Source organism: Clupea harengus, chromosome 12, assembly GCF_900700415.2.
Source record: "Clupea harengus chromosome 12, Ch_v2.0.2, whole genome shotgun sequence".
In the NCBI taxonomy this organism is placed as follows: Eukaryota; Metazoa; Chordata; class Actinopteri; order Clupeiformes; family Clupeidae; genus Clupea; species Clupea harengus.
The window spans coordinates 9,978,224-9,996,078 of record NC_045163.1 but is presented as its reverse complement, the minus strand read 5'-3'; the positions used below and the strand labels follow the sequence as shown (position 1 = coordinate 9,996,078).

The 17,855-nt window shown below is 43.7% G+C and overlaps 1 protein-coding gene across 3 annotated transcripts; it reads right to left on the bottom strand.

Moving 5' to 3' along the window:
* Positions 1-877: 877 nt before the first annotated feature.
* Positions 878-13,696, bottom strand: ankra2 (ankyrin repeat, family A (RFXANK-like), 2). Of its 3 annotated transcripts, none has more exons than XM_012817209.3 (9): positions 13,546-13,696; positions 12,372-12,739; positions 11,850-12,008; positions 9,347-9,412; positions 9,003-9,100; positions 3,353-3,517; positions 3,104-3,170; positions 2,774-2,854; positions 878-1,821 (listed from the first exon to the last, which is right to left on the bottom strand). In XM_012817209.3, the coding sequence occupies exons 2-9, from the start codon at positions 12,631-12,633 to the stop codon at positions 1,766-1,768; spliced, it is 954 nt and encodes a 317-aa protein (XP_012672663.1). In that variant the 5' UTR covers positions 12,634-12,739; positions 13,546-13,696; the 3' UTR covers positions 878-1,765. The 3 variants fall into 3 exon arrangements, with proteins under 3 accessions (XP_012672663.1, XP_012672671.1, XP_012672678.1); XM_012817217.3 differs by having other exon boundaries at positions 3,353-3,499; XM_012817224.3 differs by having other exon boundaries at positions 3,353-3,478.
* Positions 13,697-17,855: the final 4,159 nt, after the last annotated feature.

Sequence of the window (17,855 nt, the reverse complement as noted above, 5' to 3'; positions counted from 1 at the left end):
TTGGTGAGCTAATTTTAGAACAACAGATAGACTGGTAACTGCTGTTATTATATCCAATTCAGCAAAGTCTAATATTTCGAAGTGTATTAGCAATTTTATACTTCAGATGTAATGCGAGTAGAAATGGTGATAAGTGTTTCCATAACCCCTCACACACACGCACTTGGAGATGGTCGCTGCGTGGTGTCACTGTGTGACACCACGCAGATGGTGCACCGTGTGTATACGCATGGCGGCAGAAAGCCCTGCAAGCTACCTCAGGAGGAAAGCATCACCAATTAACCACACAAGATGATCTCCTTATAGACGTGCAGGACTTTGAAAATTGTATTTATGTACTTACAATATTTCCATACACATCCTGCAACAGGATGTCTATTGTGTTAGGGGCTTTTTAGAATGCATAGTGGTGAAGGGGCCAACATGATTATCACATCAGGGGCTTTTGGAATAAGCGCTGAATGCCTGACTGGGAGAAGATTTCTGACTCCTGCTTGAGTTGTAGTTTTCCCTCCAAGTTACATTTTTATACGCCCGAGATGCCTGTACTGTGCACTGATAAGGAACTTTGACATACAGGCCCTCCCCCCCTGTTATCTTGGCTTTGGTAAGTAAAAAGCATCCCAGCTACACCTATTGTCCTGAGTGGAGAAAATACCGGTGAATTTTACATGTTAAAACTCCTCTGGACCCTAATCACTTCTGTCCATAACTGCACCTACAAACACGTTTTAGTTGTGGACACTGAAGGTTCAGAAAGAGATTACTTTCCACTTGGGGTGACTACATAACTGTCCACACTGACAGTTTTCTGTTGCCTTATAATTAAGCCATTTCAATGTGTCAGAACTGCTGAGAAAAAAAACAAACACTCAAGTTACAAATCAGTCATGGCATATTTATTTTGATGGACTAAGTAGCACCAATCAGTTTAGCAAATATGCAACAGACACGATCTGCCTGCTGCTAACAATTATTTGCCATCATCTTAAAATACCAAGTAGATCCCTTTTCAACCTGAATAAACCCAGTAGTTTATCACCATGTAGCAGGCATGTTAGTTTGCTGTGCTCACTTATTCAGTCTTGTTGGATTCACTTCACTAAGACAAACACAACACAAAAATAAATACATCACACAATCACAACCAGCTAAGCTTTAAAACATCTACCCATGGTTTTGAAAAGGTATGGTAAGAAAAGTTCCTTCAGGCATAGGGGAGGCCAGCCTACACAGATAGTCCCCTAACCTGGAGCTGACCTGGGCCTGAGTCCTCCGGCCTGACTCCTTCGCAGGAGGACTCTGACTATGACCTGACTCCTTCGCAGTCTGCCGCTGTTCCGATGTGGTCTCTGAAACGTCAGACGAGACAGGCGCCTCCACAGTACATGACCACTGGAACTCTCAGTTAAAAACAAAAAACCAGTAAACAAAACAAAAACATCCTGGTTAATGCTTAAGGATTTAAAAAAAAAAAACCTTTGCCCTACCTTCGAAAAGCACAGTTACACACTATAAATAACCAGTCCTTCATTGAGAGGACAAGTGGCATCACCACGAAATGAATGAGTCCTTTTTTGTTGTAAGCACATGTAAACATGCAGAATGGAAGATGGGGTTCTTCTTTGCAACTTGCCCCTACAGTGTGTATGTGATTGTCCTTTTCCCCCAGGAGCGTCATCCATCCATCCATCCAGTGCTCCCTCCATTTCCCAGTTCAAATGTTGTCCTTTCCTTCTTTTCGGCGTTCCACTTCCTTGTGTCGTTACTCTTTGATTCCTTGCAGCAGCTTCAGTAGATGTGCCTCCATGACCTGTTGAACTGAGAGTGGAAAGAAGATGGAGATTCGCACATGTTAATGTGTTAATGTGACAATATAAAAACATTTCACAGATCCTTTCATCCAAAGCAAGCAAGTCAGTAAAAGTCAGTTAAACAGACACCTGTACACATTCTCCTTGGGAATCACAGCCATGACATTAATGCATGACTGAGCAAGTTCTTTGAAGGATTTACAAAGCATCATGAGTCCTTACATGTTAGCTTAGCATAGCTTCAAGAGTCCTTGTATTACTTGCATGAGATTTGCCTACCTATTTGCAGCCGTTGGTAAAGCCTGTGGCTAGTAAAGTTAGTTAGCCTGGGACCTAAACACAGCGTGCTGCGCCCCATAGTCGGCTCTGGCTCTCACTGAGAACCCACTGAGGTCCTGCTGGTTTACCTCAAAGCAGCGCAGCGATTGAGTTTAGCACATGGCTCCTGACCGGGACTAGGTTTCTAAACACATGACATCATGCTGCTGTGCAGTCGCTTGATGTTTGTCAGGTATCATTAAACAGCCCCCCCCCCCCCCCCCCACACACACCCCTCTAGCCCCCCCTCCCACACACACACACACACACACTTTCCCCAACCAGCTACTAAAGAGGAAATCCCTTGAAGGTGGCTTATTTGACTAATTATGTGAAAACACACATATAGCCTGATTACCGCGATGGGTGGATGCATGGCGGTGTACACTGACGTGAGATACACCACAGAGGTCTTCTGTTGTAAACATCTGCTGAAACTTTGTCTCACTTTAGAGTCCCATCTGAACCCATTTAGCTTTTCTCCAATTAAAACATTCAAATGTTCAAAAATGCACACTGTGTAATTTACGCCAACAGCTTGTGATTTGTACAAACAGCTTGTGATTTGGTATATTATTGTCTTATGCTATTTTTTTCCCCTCGCTGTAGACAAATGTGTGTTTTCATATGTCCATATTTACCATGTCTGTGACCCATTGCCACAGCCATATCCATGGCGTTGAAGCCGGAATCTGACTCCATTGTCGGGTCGGCTCCACTCTCTGTTGGAAGAGCAGACTTTAAGGTTAACCAGACACTCAGGAATAAACAATACGTCAGTGACTGCGGCAGACAGATCCCTGATCAGACAACAGACGCCTGTGTGTGGACAGGGAGACGGGACGTGTGCGTTCTAAGACGCCAAACGGCGCGTAGACTACACCACGCCATGCCACAGATGGGGAGGGGGACGCAATCTGAGCTCAACTCCAGCCCCCCCCCCACCCCCCCAAACAACCACACACACTCACCTAGGAGGATTTCAACGCAGCGGACATGGTTGCCATGAACAGCGTAGAGTAGGGGAGCACCTCCATTCTGAAACACACACACAAAGTATTAATCATGTGTCATGTGTTAAGTATTGATCATGTATCCTTTATCCTTATGGTCCAAATCAAACGATCCACACCCTATGTGCTAAATTGTCTGTTCAGTGAAGTCAAGCTCACTGTCATGTAACGTGTTATTGCGTAGTTGAGCCGGATGTTCTCTCTTACCCAGTCGTATTCGTTGACGTTCACCCCGCACTCGATGAGCATCTTCACGATGTCTGTGTATCCTTTACTGCAGGCCAGAGACAGGGCACTCTCTCTCCCTTTGGCTAGGATGTGGGGGTCTGCACCCTGAGGGTTTAACACAGAGGCCTTTGGGCTTTCATTTCCCTGTGTGGGATCAATTAAAAGGTGATCATATCTTATCTTTTACATGTCTGTTGACAGTTTTCATCTCACAGACACCCTGCCAAACTAAACATACCCACCACCCCTGAGGGACATGCTTTTGGTTAGTGTCAGTCACTGATTACGCATGAAAACAGTTCCTCTTTAGTCTACTCATTTACTCTGATGGAAATTGATATTACCATTAATTTATAGACTTACATTGCATTGCAGGCATGTTCTCCTGTGTTTGTTTGTGTGTGTGTGTGCCATGTCTATTGATAGTCTTAGTACACCTTTGTTTAAAGGCCCCAGCAGACATCCCCCTGCCCCAGGTGGAGGAATACACATTGTCCACCATTTTGGGCCTGTGTGTGTTCCTCCATAAGAAAATCCCCTCCCACTCACCTCCCCTTCCCAACCTTGACCTGTAGAACCTTCCCCAATGTTGACCTATCACCCCCAAGGTATCCTCCCATGATTGACTGGTATTTAACCTGTAACACTGTGGTGCATCTTTAGTCTTTGCCTGCCTCTACTTGATGTTGGTTTTGACTCCCTGCAGGAGCACCTTGAAATACACCTCCAGAAACCTTTGATTCGCCTCGTGGTCTTTGTCTAGAAGAGTGTCGGCCTAAGAAACCCCATCACATGGTCCTTCGCGCTGGTATAGATATTAAATCTATCCGAATACAGAAAGGGGAACCAAGCCGACGCTCAAGCATTGTGAACGGGACAGGTAAGCGATTTACGCTTATCTATGTGCAGAACATTAGTTTGAGAGTGAGAGACAGAGAAGATAGATATATATTAAGTCGAGAAAGATACAGTTTACTCTCTACACATCCGGCGCTACGGCGAACGGCGCAAAGGCATTGAATTCCAAGTAGTCCCGCTAAAATTGTTATTTCAGCGCTATAGACGCGTGCTTTACGAGCACAGCGGCAGACGTTGTCCTTAGGCGGGGTAGCGCGTGTTATACAAAGCACAGCAGCAGCCGTCCTAGTTTGGGAGGCGCTAGTGTCTAGACTATACACTGTGTCTGAGAGATTCGGTGGGCTCCGTTTTGTCGCGCCATACAAAACAGAGATAGGTCTCCCATCGAAAAACCTCTCAAATCGGGGTAGCTAGTTGGACCTGTACGAATGTGATAGAGAGCTCTCATCTGCCAAGCGATTTTCTGCACATAGGAAAAAGTCCCGTTCGCTAAATTGAGACCTATATTGTTATTACTACGACCACAGCGAATCAATCTTTTGGCGGTCTGTTTCAAGCGTGCTGTGTTGTGTTTAACTTTGTTGTCTGGTCAAAGCAAAATCTTGGTCTGATTTAATATGGCTGCTTTAAAATCTGCTCCTGTTACTACTGTATCTTTGGCACGCTTTGTTCTGGAGACCCAATTGAAAAGATGCGATAAAATGAAAAGAGATGGATGGTGTAGCGAGTGGGGCATTGGACAGAGTTTGGACTGGTGGTCTGGTTTAAAGAACCAAAAGCAAAAGGCAAAATATGGCATTTATTTGTGTGCTCTGTTGATTGATAAGCAAAATGAAATCACGCCGCCTCCTGCCCATGCCACTATCTATCGTAATGTTTCTGCTCTCCCATGCGCTCATATAGTTCCTGGTCCGCAGATTTTGAACGCCCCTATCGCTCCAGTTCAATATTTCCAGGGACACGAACCAACTGTGAACACTTATTCAAACTCACAGTCTATTGCAAAATATCATCATTGTTTTAAAGATTTCAAAGATCAAGAATCGTCTGGAAATGGCTTTGCCAGCTTTGTTGATTTATATGCGGTCAGGCATGCTGAGAAAAGGCACTATCAAACGGTGTCGGCCACACGCATAGCTGCGGTGGATGGTGCGACAGGTAACGTCCCCAATCCCGATGCAAATTTAACAGCCCCTTCTGCCATGTCTACTCCCGCAGGGAACACATCGCATGGCAAACACCCTCCGCGAGGACACTGCCATGCATGCAAACAGGAGGGGCATTGGGCTGACAATGTCCTGATAAGATACCTGGATACCGTAATAAGCGGAATTCAAACCGTAGACAGGCCTTTAACAGGGATGCTAAGCTTATGGAACAAATGCGCGAATTCTTTGCTGCTATGAACGTTAAAGATCATCCAGCATAGAATCAATGGCCTCTGCTTCAGATGTAGGCTACTCTTAGATACCCGCCCCAGATCCCAACTTTCCGCAGAGGCCAGGTTACAGCAACTCAGTCCCCATCTCCCCACGGTTTATGCAATTTTGGGCCGGACCCTGCCAAGAGGGGTCCATAATAGGTAATGATATTCTCCATCAAAGTGAAGCTAAGATTTTGCTTGATGTAGCTGAAATTGACCCCCCCTCCCCCTCCCCCTTCATATAGGTAAACGCAACCCTAACGTGGCATCGGTGAGCGCTCCAGCTTCATCCCCCAGCCACACGTTGATCGTCACACATTTCCCTGCCCCCTCCGCGCTTTTAACGAGTCTAACGAGTCATATTATGTTTTCAGCCTTAGATATATCTAACGGTCTTATCATTCTTTGCCGTTTACTGCTGAATCCATCCCCATATTCATCAAATTGTCGCTGAAGTCAGTTGTTAGTGTTGTTAACTCGTGTGCACCTTCTTGTATTCTGCAATATTGTGATGATTTATTGATAGCATCCCCAAACAAAGTGCATGATGTGCCAACTCCTAATTCGACTTTTAAAGCCATCGACGACTGCGGGAGTCAAACTGAATCTCCGCAAAGTTCAGATTAGTTTATCTGAAATTACTGTGTCACTGATTGGTAGCCATGGTCGAGCCCCCTTGCTAGAACGAATTAAATCCTACAGGTGGCAATGGTGAATCAACAGGCGCCGGCCACAAATGTTAATAACAGCGATTATGTTTTCCACACAGTCCTTTCTTATGGCCTTGTTTGGAAAAAGAGGGGATACTTGGCAGACTTGACGACTACAGACACCGATTAGTCACGCCAGCAAAATCACGACTCGATTGTTTTCACAAGTACCGCACAAACTGGCACTATGTAAAACCACCGCACAGTGAATAATAGCAATGAACAAGAGGGGAACGATCAAGCAGACATAGCAGTCAATATAGGCGTCTCTGCATTAGTTACCGACTTAGTGTCTGAAATTATTTTCTGTAACCCTCCAAAATGACCAAAGCATTTTCCTTCCAGCATACAACAGATGATAAAACTCAATTCGATCTGGAATGTTAATATAAAGCTAACATTGGTAATATGATAATTGTCCAGAACATCAGCGTGCTTAAGCCTCTCCAATCTAAGTTTAAGGAACCTTTTCCAGTATTGCTGGCCACTCCCACATCAGTGTTAGTGGACATGGCGAAATCAACATCTACCATCTTTCCCAGACCAAGAGTTTTGCTTGACTACCCACCGGCTAAATGTTGCATGTTGTACTAACTTACTACTTATGACGGTCATACCTGATGTGTAAGTAGGTCTGGTATAACCATGCTCGTCTTTATGTTCATGTCCCATGGGTTGTCTGTGTCTATTGTGAAATGTACTGTATTATCCTGTGGATCTGCCTGTGTCAATCAGTGCCCTGCTCTGCCAACTGCCTCTGCTATGCATACTGTCACCCGTTTCCTGTCTCCTCAGATACAGTGGACGTGGATGCACCCAGGCTGCTGCACCGACCCTATCCCCATCATCTGGGTCCCGAGAGCGCATCACAGACCAGGAGGATCCTACCATCACCTCCTGACCGTCTCAGTCGCACCCAGGCTGCTGCAACGACCCCATCCCCATCATCTGGGTCCCGAGAGCGCATCACAGACCAGAAGGATTCTACCAACACCCCCTGACTGTCTCAGTCGCACCCAAGGCGCGGTTACACGAGGTCCTACCATCAACCACGGACTTCCTTCGACCCCTTCTCCAATCTGGACATTGCCTGCATTACCACCCCATGAACTGAATTGCCCTTGAATGTTTAGGCTCATATATGTCAATATAGTAGTCTGTGCAGGGAAAGGGTATATTTTGGTAAATTGGGTTGGTGGATGCGCAACTATCACTCACAGTTTAACATAAGAGCTGCTGCAACACAGAGCTGCAGAAGAATTTCCCCTCAAAAAGAACCGAGGTTTCGCTTCTGCCTGTGAGAGAAAGGGCTAACATCCTTTTTGTGACCAACCCTCAAAAGAGACGCGATTATTTGCCTCCATTTAATGCAGGGGGTCTGACACATTCCCCACATCTATTTCACTCCCTTTGTTTCCAAATATTTAATTTATTTGACGTCTGGTCAGCCATGGAATACCATAGTAATTATCCCCTATGTCTGTTGTTTTTGGCACTCCTCCCTGCCTATGCTCATAGCTACCATGAAAACTTGGCTGTTGGGATGGTGGGTGACTGCGCAGACACTTTAGATTATACTAACTGTTGGATCTGCCGGAATATGCCCTCAGGTTACACTGATGCCCGTCCCATATAACCTTGGAGACGTCCAAGGGAGTGTGGGCACCGGTATCAGGCCTGGTAAGTGTCTTCCTGGCTATCACAGTTATCTTAGCGTTCTACAAGACAATGGAATGTCTCTGTATTAAAGTCACCGCCATCCCCTCCAAGCCAGTTACTGCTCAGGCCATTGCCTCTGGGTCAAATCCCCAGCGTAGAAACATTGCATAGGTGTGGACATGGCAGAGGGGAGTCTCATGCACCTGTGGTAGCTGTATGTTATAGTCTTAAGATGTGAATATTTACATATTCAAATAGGGGACTGATGGAAATTGATATTACCATTAATGTATAGACTTACATTGCATTGCAGGCATGTTCTCCTGTGTTTGTTTGTGTGTGTGTGTGCCATGTCTATTGATAGTCTTAGTACACCTTTGTTTAAAGGCCCCAGCAGACATCCCCCTGCCCCAGGTGGAGGAATACACATTGTCCACCATTTTGGGCCTGTGTGTGTTCCTCCATAAGAAAATCCCCTCCCACTCACCTCCCCTTCCCAACCTTGACCTGTAGAACCTTCCCCAATGTTGACCTATCACCCCCAAGGTATCCTCCCATGATTGACTGGTATTTAACCTGTAACACTGTGGTGCATCTTTAGTCTTTGCCTGCCTCTACTTGATGTTGGTTTTGACTCCCTGCAGGAGCACCTTGAAATACACCTCCAGAAACCTTTGATTCGCCTCGTGGTCTTTGTCTAGAAGAGTGTCGGCCTAAGAAACCCCATCAACTCTCTCTGACGGTGATTCTCAAGCAGATGTGTTTTAAAATGTGTGCCAGGATTGTTATATTTTCCATTCATTAATCCATCTACCCCCACCAAGACTAGACCTAGGCTATTTTAGTGGTCCACCAAACCAAGTACGAGTGACTAGTGTGTGAGTAGGCATCTTCCTCACATATCATATTTCCTGTTTGAGGTTTCCAGTTAACTCTATTGCCATGGTGATGTGGTATGATGTAATGTTTATTGCCTTACATTCTGCAGCAGGAACTCCACCACAGCGATCTGCCCATGAGCTGCAGCCCACATCAGAGGAGTAAAGCCCTCCTCATCCTGCAGGTTAATCACGCTCTCTGATTGGATAAAAAACAACCACAAAGCTGTCAATCACCTATCACCAAGTAACTAAATCATACACAATGAGAAGACCAATATTGTAAGTAACTGAGAAGTATTACAAATCACTGCGGTACAAGTCAAAGATAAAGTATTACATGGACACCAGTCTGTTTTATCAGATTTAGTGTCGTTTTTGTTTGTGATAATCACAACACTATCTGTATGAAGGTGTTCCCTACAGCACACCTAAGCCCTCTCACCCTGCTCAATGCGACTGGCCAGGTACACCATCTCCCCCTGGGCTGCCAGCTGGTGGATGGACAGAGCTGGAAGAGACAAAGACAATTCCACGGCCTACTCAGACTCCTCAGGTGAACACACACACATGCGTACACACACATACTCACACACTCAGGTGGACAGTTTGTGTGGGTTTTACTCTGCTCTTCAATAAAGACCACATTTCAGTCCAAGATGGATCAAGTGGAGTGGACAAGTCAATCTGAGTCCAATCTTGATGAAAACATCTTGCGGACAAAAGGGCCTGCATTATCACTTTAGTTGATCTCTAGACAAGGTATAGCCAAGTATGTGTGTCATTGAGTGAGTGGAAAAATGGCTTTTCTTTAAACTCAAACTGAGTAAAAAAAATAGCCTGTAGTATCACTTTAGTCGATTCCTTATGACTTCAAGCCAAAAGTATATCTGAGTTTTAAGTCACTCTTTGGATATGGGCCCCTAGCTAGCTAAATAACGACTACCATTGTTAATGAGACACAGTTTCTTCTGCTGCCAATCTTCTATGTATTGATATACAAATGGGTTTATCAGTGTTTCCCCTAGGTTTACAGCTTTGGGGGGGGGGGTGCGGCACGGTGCGCGGCACGGTGCGCGGCGCGGTGCGGCCACCGACACAAACGCTTAAAGGAATCATGGTGTTCATGTGTTTCTTTTAATGACAGCAGTCAATATAACAACTGAACAATTATTTTAACTGTACATTGAACTAAACATCGGAACATGTCTTTTTATTTTTATGCAGCTTTTGTCTCTGCAGTGTACCTTTTTGGGCTTCTGGAAGAAAATGTTTTGAGATACATGTATTTGCGGCCTAAAATTCCTGATTTCGCAGGAGCTTTTCAAAAAAGTTGCGATGAAAGTTTTTATTTTTAGGTGTTTTTGCAATGAAATTGCCAAAAACAAGTGAAAGTTGCGATAAAAAGTTGCGAATTGTCCTCTTTGTAATTATAATTGAGTTATTTGTTGAAAAATAACTGATTAATAAACAAACATTAATTCATCAAGAACAAAACTATTTAGAAATGGTCCTTTTAATAACCTCACCAATATGCCAAACAAAAGTTTACCAGGACTACAAAAATGTAGCAAAATAGGTTTTACTTATCCACAACGAAGTGCACATGTTGGCATTACAAAAGGACCATCAGTAAGACTGAATAAAATGTTATGAATGTCTCAGCCTTCATATGACGAAAAAAAACAGCCTGTGTCACTATGATCTGTCTCGTCATCTAACGTCCTGCCTGTGTTTCTGCCGTTCTCATTCTAGGCTTATCAATCTGTTTTGCTATCCTTCTTTATTTATTTTATCCGTATAGGTGTTGATGTTCAATTTCATATATTAATTTAAAGTCGTCCAATTTCAAGTTACCCATTCTTCAACACTAGCTGCTACCTTATCTTCAAACAGAAAGTAACGTTAAATCTCCATGGCAACAGCTATTGAGGGTTTGGGAAATAATCAGATGTATTGCTTCCTTCATTATTCACAGCAAAATAAATAATTTTCATTACAATTAATAGATTTATTACCAGACTATGTAAAAAAGGGCCACGCACAACTCGCGGAAAATGATAAAAAATGCAAGCCAGATCTATTTCTGAATTTTCGGTGCGGACATGGGCGTACGTTCTGTTTCCACGTCTGTTGTAGCCATTCTCATTAGGCCTCATTCTCGACCCTACCTAGGAAAAGATCTCCGCTGGATTCATGAACGCCTGGAAATGTGTTTTTTAAAGCTTAAAAGTGTCCGTAGCTGTGCACTGATTCTTAAGCCCAATTCTGTCCGCTGGTGGGAGCGTGCTCACCTGTGTGTGCGCGCACGTGTCTGTGTGTGTGTGTGTTTGTGCGCATCTTGGCGGAACTCCGCCATGCGTGATACAGAGAGCAGAGAATTGTAAACGCGCGACCATGTAGAGACAGAAATGCCGTCGTGTAAATAAGATAAATAACATAAGGCTATTTATTTTGTTTAATAAAATAACAAGCTATAGACCTGTTCTATAGGAAAGGTAACCTTAAATGACTTCCGTTGTGATCTGGCGCTTTATAGAAAATAAAATTGAACAAGATTAACTTGACCTTCCAGGGGGGGCGGGGGGTGCCGTTGGGGGGGCGGGGCGCCCCCCTAATATAACGGTAGGGGAAACACTGGGTTTATGGTCTATGACAGAATATTAGTCAACCTTTAGCTTGTTTTACCACAGATGATCTGTGCTGCTGTCATTATCTGTGGTCTGTCTGTCTGTCTGTCTGTGTGTGTGTGTGTGTGTGTGTGTGTGTGTGTGTGGTGTGTGTGTGTGTGTGTGTGTGTGTGTGTGTGTGTGTGTGTGTGTGTGTGTGTGTGTGTGTGTGTGTGTGTGTGTGTGTGTGTGTGTGTGTGTGTGAAAGAGAGCGAGAGAGAGAGAGAGAGCGAGAGACACAGGGTAGAAGCTCTGCCCTAGGCCAGGATGGCAACTCACAGTGAACGAGCAGGGGCGTGGACGACACCTCATTGCCACGGTGCTTGTTGGTCAGCGTGGTGGACTGTTTGATGGGGGAGAAGTGTTTGGTGGTGGACGGCGTGTACACGTGCCGCACCTGAATCCCCGGAGTGGGTGATGTCTGGATATTACACTCAGCTGGGTGAGGAAAGCAAAAATGGTTAATCAGAAATGGTGAAGGGCATGGATTTGTGTGTGTGTGTGAGAAAGAGGGTGCAAGGGAAAGACAGGCTAACATCAGGGTAGGACATCATGTTTTAAGAATAGGCGACAGGCTAACATCAGGATAGGACATCATGTTTTAAGAATAGGAAAACTCTGCAGAGTACTTTTACCATTTCTTGATAATCAGTGTAAAATGTATCGAAGTGAAGGTACTGTTGAGGTAAGTCAGTTGAGGTATTGACTGGGATGGTCTGGTCTTCATATGGGGGTTGGGCTGTGCCCACGTCACAAATGGATCCTAGGTCTTATGTATGGCTGGTGATCGTTATGGATTACCTTTAAACAACACTGACGCCACCTCCAGATCCGAGTTGACCTGGTCCTGGATGTTCTTACTGTCCTCCTCGTTGAGCGACTTGACAAAACGCGAGCAAACGTTCATGTCGAAACGGTTTGGCAGGATGAACTTGATCCCCATGGCGACGTTCTGCGAGCTCGGGTCCTCCGGTGTGCCCACGCCGACGCTGACCGGGTGCTCCGTCTTAATGGCAGCCATATCTGGCATTACACAAATGCCCTCCATGTCCTCTGTGGCCATTGGGCACTCAAGATATGTTGCCCTTCACAGAAGCAACCTTTATAAATCTCCGTCTAACAAAGACGGATCAATCCTGGGTAACTTCTGGAAACTGGAGTCGAGGTGCCTAGACCCCATAAGAAACATATTTTTACTTGCAGAAGAAAATGTATGACCATTATGATTTTCACGGCCAGTCTACAAAGTACAGGGATTCAGTTACACCAGCGTTACACGTAGTCTATAACGAGTGTAAAAATAAAAACATTTACTATCTGATATTTACAATACTATCTTGAATGATTTACGTTACTGAATAACACAAATGGCCGCTAGTTTCATTAACTTAGCTACATGGCTTAGTTTAGGCATCAACATGAGGCCCAGCTGTATACAGTTATCTTAATGTTGACAGTCTGGTTAAATCAATAATTAGCTGTCCAACGAGGTTTGTGATATGACCATGCGGTGTTAGAATCCACCGAAGCCTAACGTTTAATACTGTGGCCTAAGAAATCCTAGAACAATTTTGCCGGATAGCCAGCTAAGATAGCAGCAAAGATAATAACGTGTATTAGAGATGTGCAAGCCGGCTAGCATAGCATACACCTTGCTAAAACAACAACCTGCTAGTCTTTCATGCATTAACGTTATATTACCTGTTCACGGCACTTGTTCGTTCTTATTCGGATATAGTGAAATCAGACCAAATGCAATTGGTCTCACATAATGTTATAATAGCGTTATATCACGATAACACATGTGTGGGATATGCAAGATGTGTGAACTAGCATGAAGGACACCGCTATCAAGCTAGCAAAGTACCGCTATCCTGAGCTATGTTACACGTTTTGGATTCCAGTGGTCAAAAACGTAGTTAATAACAAACCTCTACAGCACCAAATTAATTCTTAGTAAAGGATTCGTACTTACTCCAGTTGTTAGAAATGTGTTTCACATCGACAGAACAAGCCTTGCTTGCTAGCTGGCCAGCTAACGTGGGTTGTTTTGAAATCTATTGTTTTGCTTTGACGTGTGGATGGCTAAAGAGTATTTAAATGTTCCTCGTGACGTGTCAGACATAGCCAACCTCAAACACTGAAGATAGTGAGAGCATATACATATCTATGAGTGAGAGGGCAGATTAGGCCATACATTTGTTCTTTTTAATTAATTTGCTAAAGAAAAACAATTCCTATAGATTGATACGATTACGCGATTACAACTCTAGCTCTACTTAATTAATCATAAATTAAGGTAAGGTAGGCCTAGTTAAAGTTTGTGTTTTTCAATTAATGTGTATATGATAAACTGACATTTCTGTGCGAGATCAGTTATACTACCGGATAATTTTTTTCCCTATAGACCAATAACTTCACTTCACAGCATTTGAACAAAAACAGTTATGATCTCTAACATATTTGTATAAGTTGTAATTTCCCCATGAATAATGCCTTACTTAGCCGTCATTATACCAGTGGAGTAGTTATACAAACTAAGTCTAAGTAGTAGCTTTCAGAGTAGGCCTGATGATTTCGTAAAGGCACAAAGGGCCTGCTATCAATCATTTAAAAAATCTACTCTAATCTGTCATATTTCCTCAGATAAATTGAAGTTGTATTTGTTCATTGGTGTGGTGGAACTGAAGCAGGAGCCTCATGGTCCTTATGCACTTTGCCTCTGTGATTAATTCAAGTGGGTCGTTCCAGGCTTCTCCTTCTGCTTGAGTTATCTGCAATTATGAATTCATCTCAAGAGCAGTTTTCAGCCTCACCGGTCAAAGTTGCAACATGCTAATCTGATTTACTGGGATATGCCAAATATTTCTCCATAATCTGTCAAAGTCCTGCCGTTGGAGGCTGTAAGCCCTATTCACTTTTGTGTTCCCCCCCTGGCTCTCGTGAACTGTTTGAGCAGACCCCTGTCCAGATTAAGGAATCTGGGGCAACCTTTAAACACAGACTTCACCCCGCCATCACCGGTTTAGTCACACAGTCTGAGAAAAACCCCATCACTAGTCACGCAAAAGCTGCTCAGGCCATCAGACCCCTGTCAAGAAACACAAGGCAGCAATCCTAAACCCTCAGAATAACCAAACAGTTTTTATACAGGGGCCAGTGTTGGAATAACTTCAGTGATAGATAGACAATAGAGAATTTCCTGATGTGAACTGGAAATGTGAACCTAATGTTTTACTGTGTTGTATATTTCATATTATTCAGTCAAGACAACATCATTTGTATAGCACATTTACAAACAACTTGTTGTCGTGACTTGTACCATTGTGCTTTACAGTCAGGGTAAGTAGAGTTAAATAAAATTTAGACAAGAATTAAAGGAAATAAAAGGAAATACAACAAATGAAAGTCAATAGAACACCAAAATTAAATGTGATGTATGACTAAATGGAGTAAAAAACTATAAAACACAAAGAAAGACCAGCAAGTTAACCTCAGACTGGACTAAGATGCACTAAAAAAAGCACTAAATTAAGATCCAGGGAATGCAAGTGTGTAAAAGTACATTTGTAGTCTAACTTTAAAAGTCTCTGTGCAGGCAGTAGATCTGATATGTGAGACTATTCCATAATTTAGGACCAACAACAGTAAAAGCTTGATCACCCTTAGATATGACTAAGGTAAAACCAGTCAAAGTTCATTAGAGGGTCTTAGGGCCCTTTACGGAGCATTAGGGGCTAGGCCATTCAAAGCCTTAAAAACAAACAATAAAACAGGTGTGATGGGATCAAACTTCTTAGTCCTTGTTAAAAGTCTCGACTTGCAGTTTATGAATTGTGTACCACCTTCTCACAACATTTTGGGGTCAGGAAATTATGCACTTCAGCTTTTGTTCTCAGTTAATAAAATGAAGCACTTACAAAAGAATGTATTTGTCTGCCAAATTAAATTTTTTAGTCAATGAATGGTATGGTGCAGCTGGACCAAGCACAGTGCTAATGTCTGCACTGGCGATAGGGGAACTAAAGATAATAACTTCAGTCTTGGTTTCATTTAGCTTCAGGAAGCTATTCCCCATCCATCATTTTTTTTTTTTTATGCTTAATTTCTGAGTTGTTTAATGTGTTTTGTTTATTTATTTTGTCTGTTTTGTTTTGTTATGGTTTGTTTATTTATTGTTCTTCTGTATTATGTAGCCTCAATCAGGGCATTGCTGCAAAATAGCCCTGTGCTCAGTCAATTCTCCCTGAATAAACAATGATGATGGTGATGATGATAACTTAATATCCTTTAGAGTCTAGGCAGTCAAAAAGAGGTTGTAAACCGTCATGTCCAAGAGGAAAATCAATCCCAGTGTCATTGGCATAGCAGTGATAGGAAAGCCCATGCTTCCAGAATATCTGTCCAAGGAACAATAAATAGCGTGATAACATAAGGGGGCCTAAAATTGAATTTAGATCAAAATGGAAGCTTAGAGATAGGTCTAAAATTAGAAGGAGAATCAGGATCCAGATTAGGCCTTTTTGTCTCGCAAAAGCTGCACCACCACATGTCGAGGACATTCCTACTCACAACATGAAACACTTCTTCTAAAAGGCGAGAGGGAATACAATCTGTTGGGCATGTTGTGGGTATCATAAGACACCTGCAATCTATCCTTTTTCCTTTTACGCTATTTTCTAAACATTCCTTCTTGGCCAGCATATAGCCTACCTGAGTTGTGCCGTGTTCTAAAAGCCATTTACAAATGATACTGCAAACAGCCACACATGCAATACAACAGGCCTTGTTTTTTTTTGTTTTTTTCTTCTCTGTTTTTTTTGGGAAAGGAAGATTTGATGGCTCTGTTTCCCTGACTGTTATGGTTGGTGACTTAGGCCCTTTAACGTGTCTTGGCTTTGGATGTTTGTTTGTTTTGAGGTGACTGCGTAGGGCTAATCAACACACATGCTCGGGGAAAGCTGCAAAGTGGAGATTTCCTAACTCCTGCGATCAGCCTTTCTGGGGGCTGAAAGCCGTTTCAAGCCCTCGTTTTGGTACTTAGCCAGCTGCTAAGTCCACCTAATCTCTCACATTGGCATAAGTAGCCTGCTTGGCCTACAGGACCCCTCTGTCTCCCTGTGTTTTCAAACAGCTGGGTACAGATCCAACACAATACTGTTATGAAAGACTATTATGAGCATCATTACCTGTATTCTCACAGGCCCACCGAACCCTGGCGATGTCAGACTATCCCCATGCTAACCTGCCGTCGGATGTAGGAGATGGCATTGTTTCTGTCACTGGCCAGGTAGGAAGGAGCTCAGTCAGGGCAGAGACATCACTCAGCATAGCACTGAACTGCACCAGCTTGAGGCCTTGGAAGTGCCAGGTATGATTAAGAGAGCTTTGTGGCAGATTTTATATTTTTGGGGGGCGGTAGGGGCAGATTTATACAAGTAAAAACAAACAATCATAAGCTGTTCCACCTCAAATTCGATTGTGATAATGTGTTTGCAAAACAACCCCCCCCCCCCATGCAGCCAGTCGTTCAGGAATGAAAGGAATCAAACGATTAATTAAATCAGAGTAGTTTGCGTGTGGGTAAGTAAAGTGGAGTGTGAGTGTGTCTTCAGGGTGAAGCGTGGAGGTGGTTGAAGGTGGTTTCCTGTTCGATGCTCGTGCACCTGTTGAGAGCAGGCACTCTCGATGAGAAGCCCTGTTTCTCCGCTTCGCCCCTTGTGGCTGAGAGACCATGAGGGGTTGTCATGGCACTCCATGTTTCACAGGCCTGAGTAGCTGTGGGGTCTGGAGTGGGTCTCGTCTGGACTTGGCGTGGTTTTGGCATCGTACCAAGGGGATCCACGCCATATCAGAGTTCTTTCAGAGCCAGCTTACATGCAAACGCAGGCTTGCTGCAGGTGTCCCACTAGAATGACTGGAGGTGTCCCACTAGAATAGAGAGAGAGGGAGAGGGAGAGGGAGAGGGAGAGAGAGAGAGAGAGAGAGAGAGAGAGAGAGAGAAAGAGAGGGAGAGGGAGAGGAAATTAGTATATTCCATGTGGAGAGAACAAGTGAGAGAGAGAATGAAGTGAAATGAAATTGGGTATATTCTTAATATATTTAGCGAGAGGGAGAGAGAAAGAGTGCGAGAGAGGAAGAGGGAGAGAGTGATGAAATGATGAAATTGAGTGTATTCTGTAGAGAGCAGAGGAAGCAGGTTTGATAGCTTTGGAAATAACCCTTCTGAAGAGAGCATTAGGGGGTATGGAGAAATGGGGGATCTGAGACCACAGCTGATGAAAA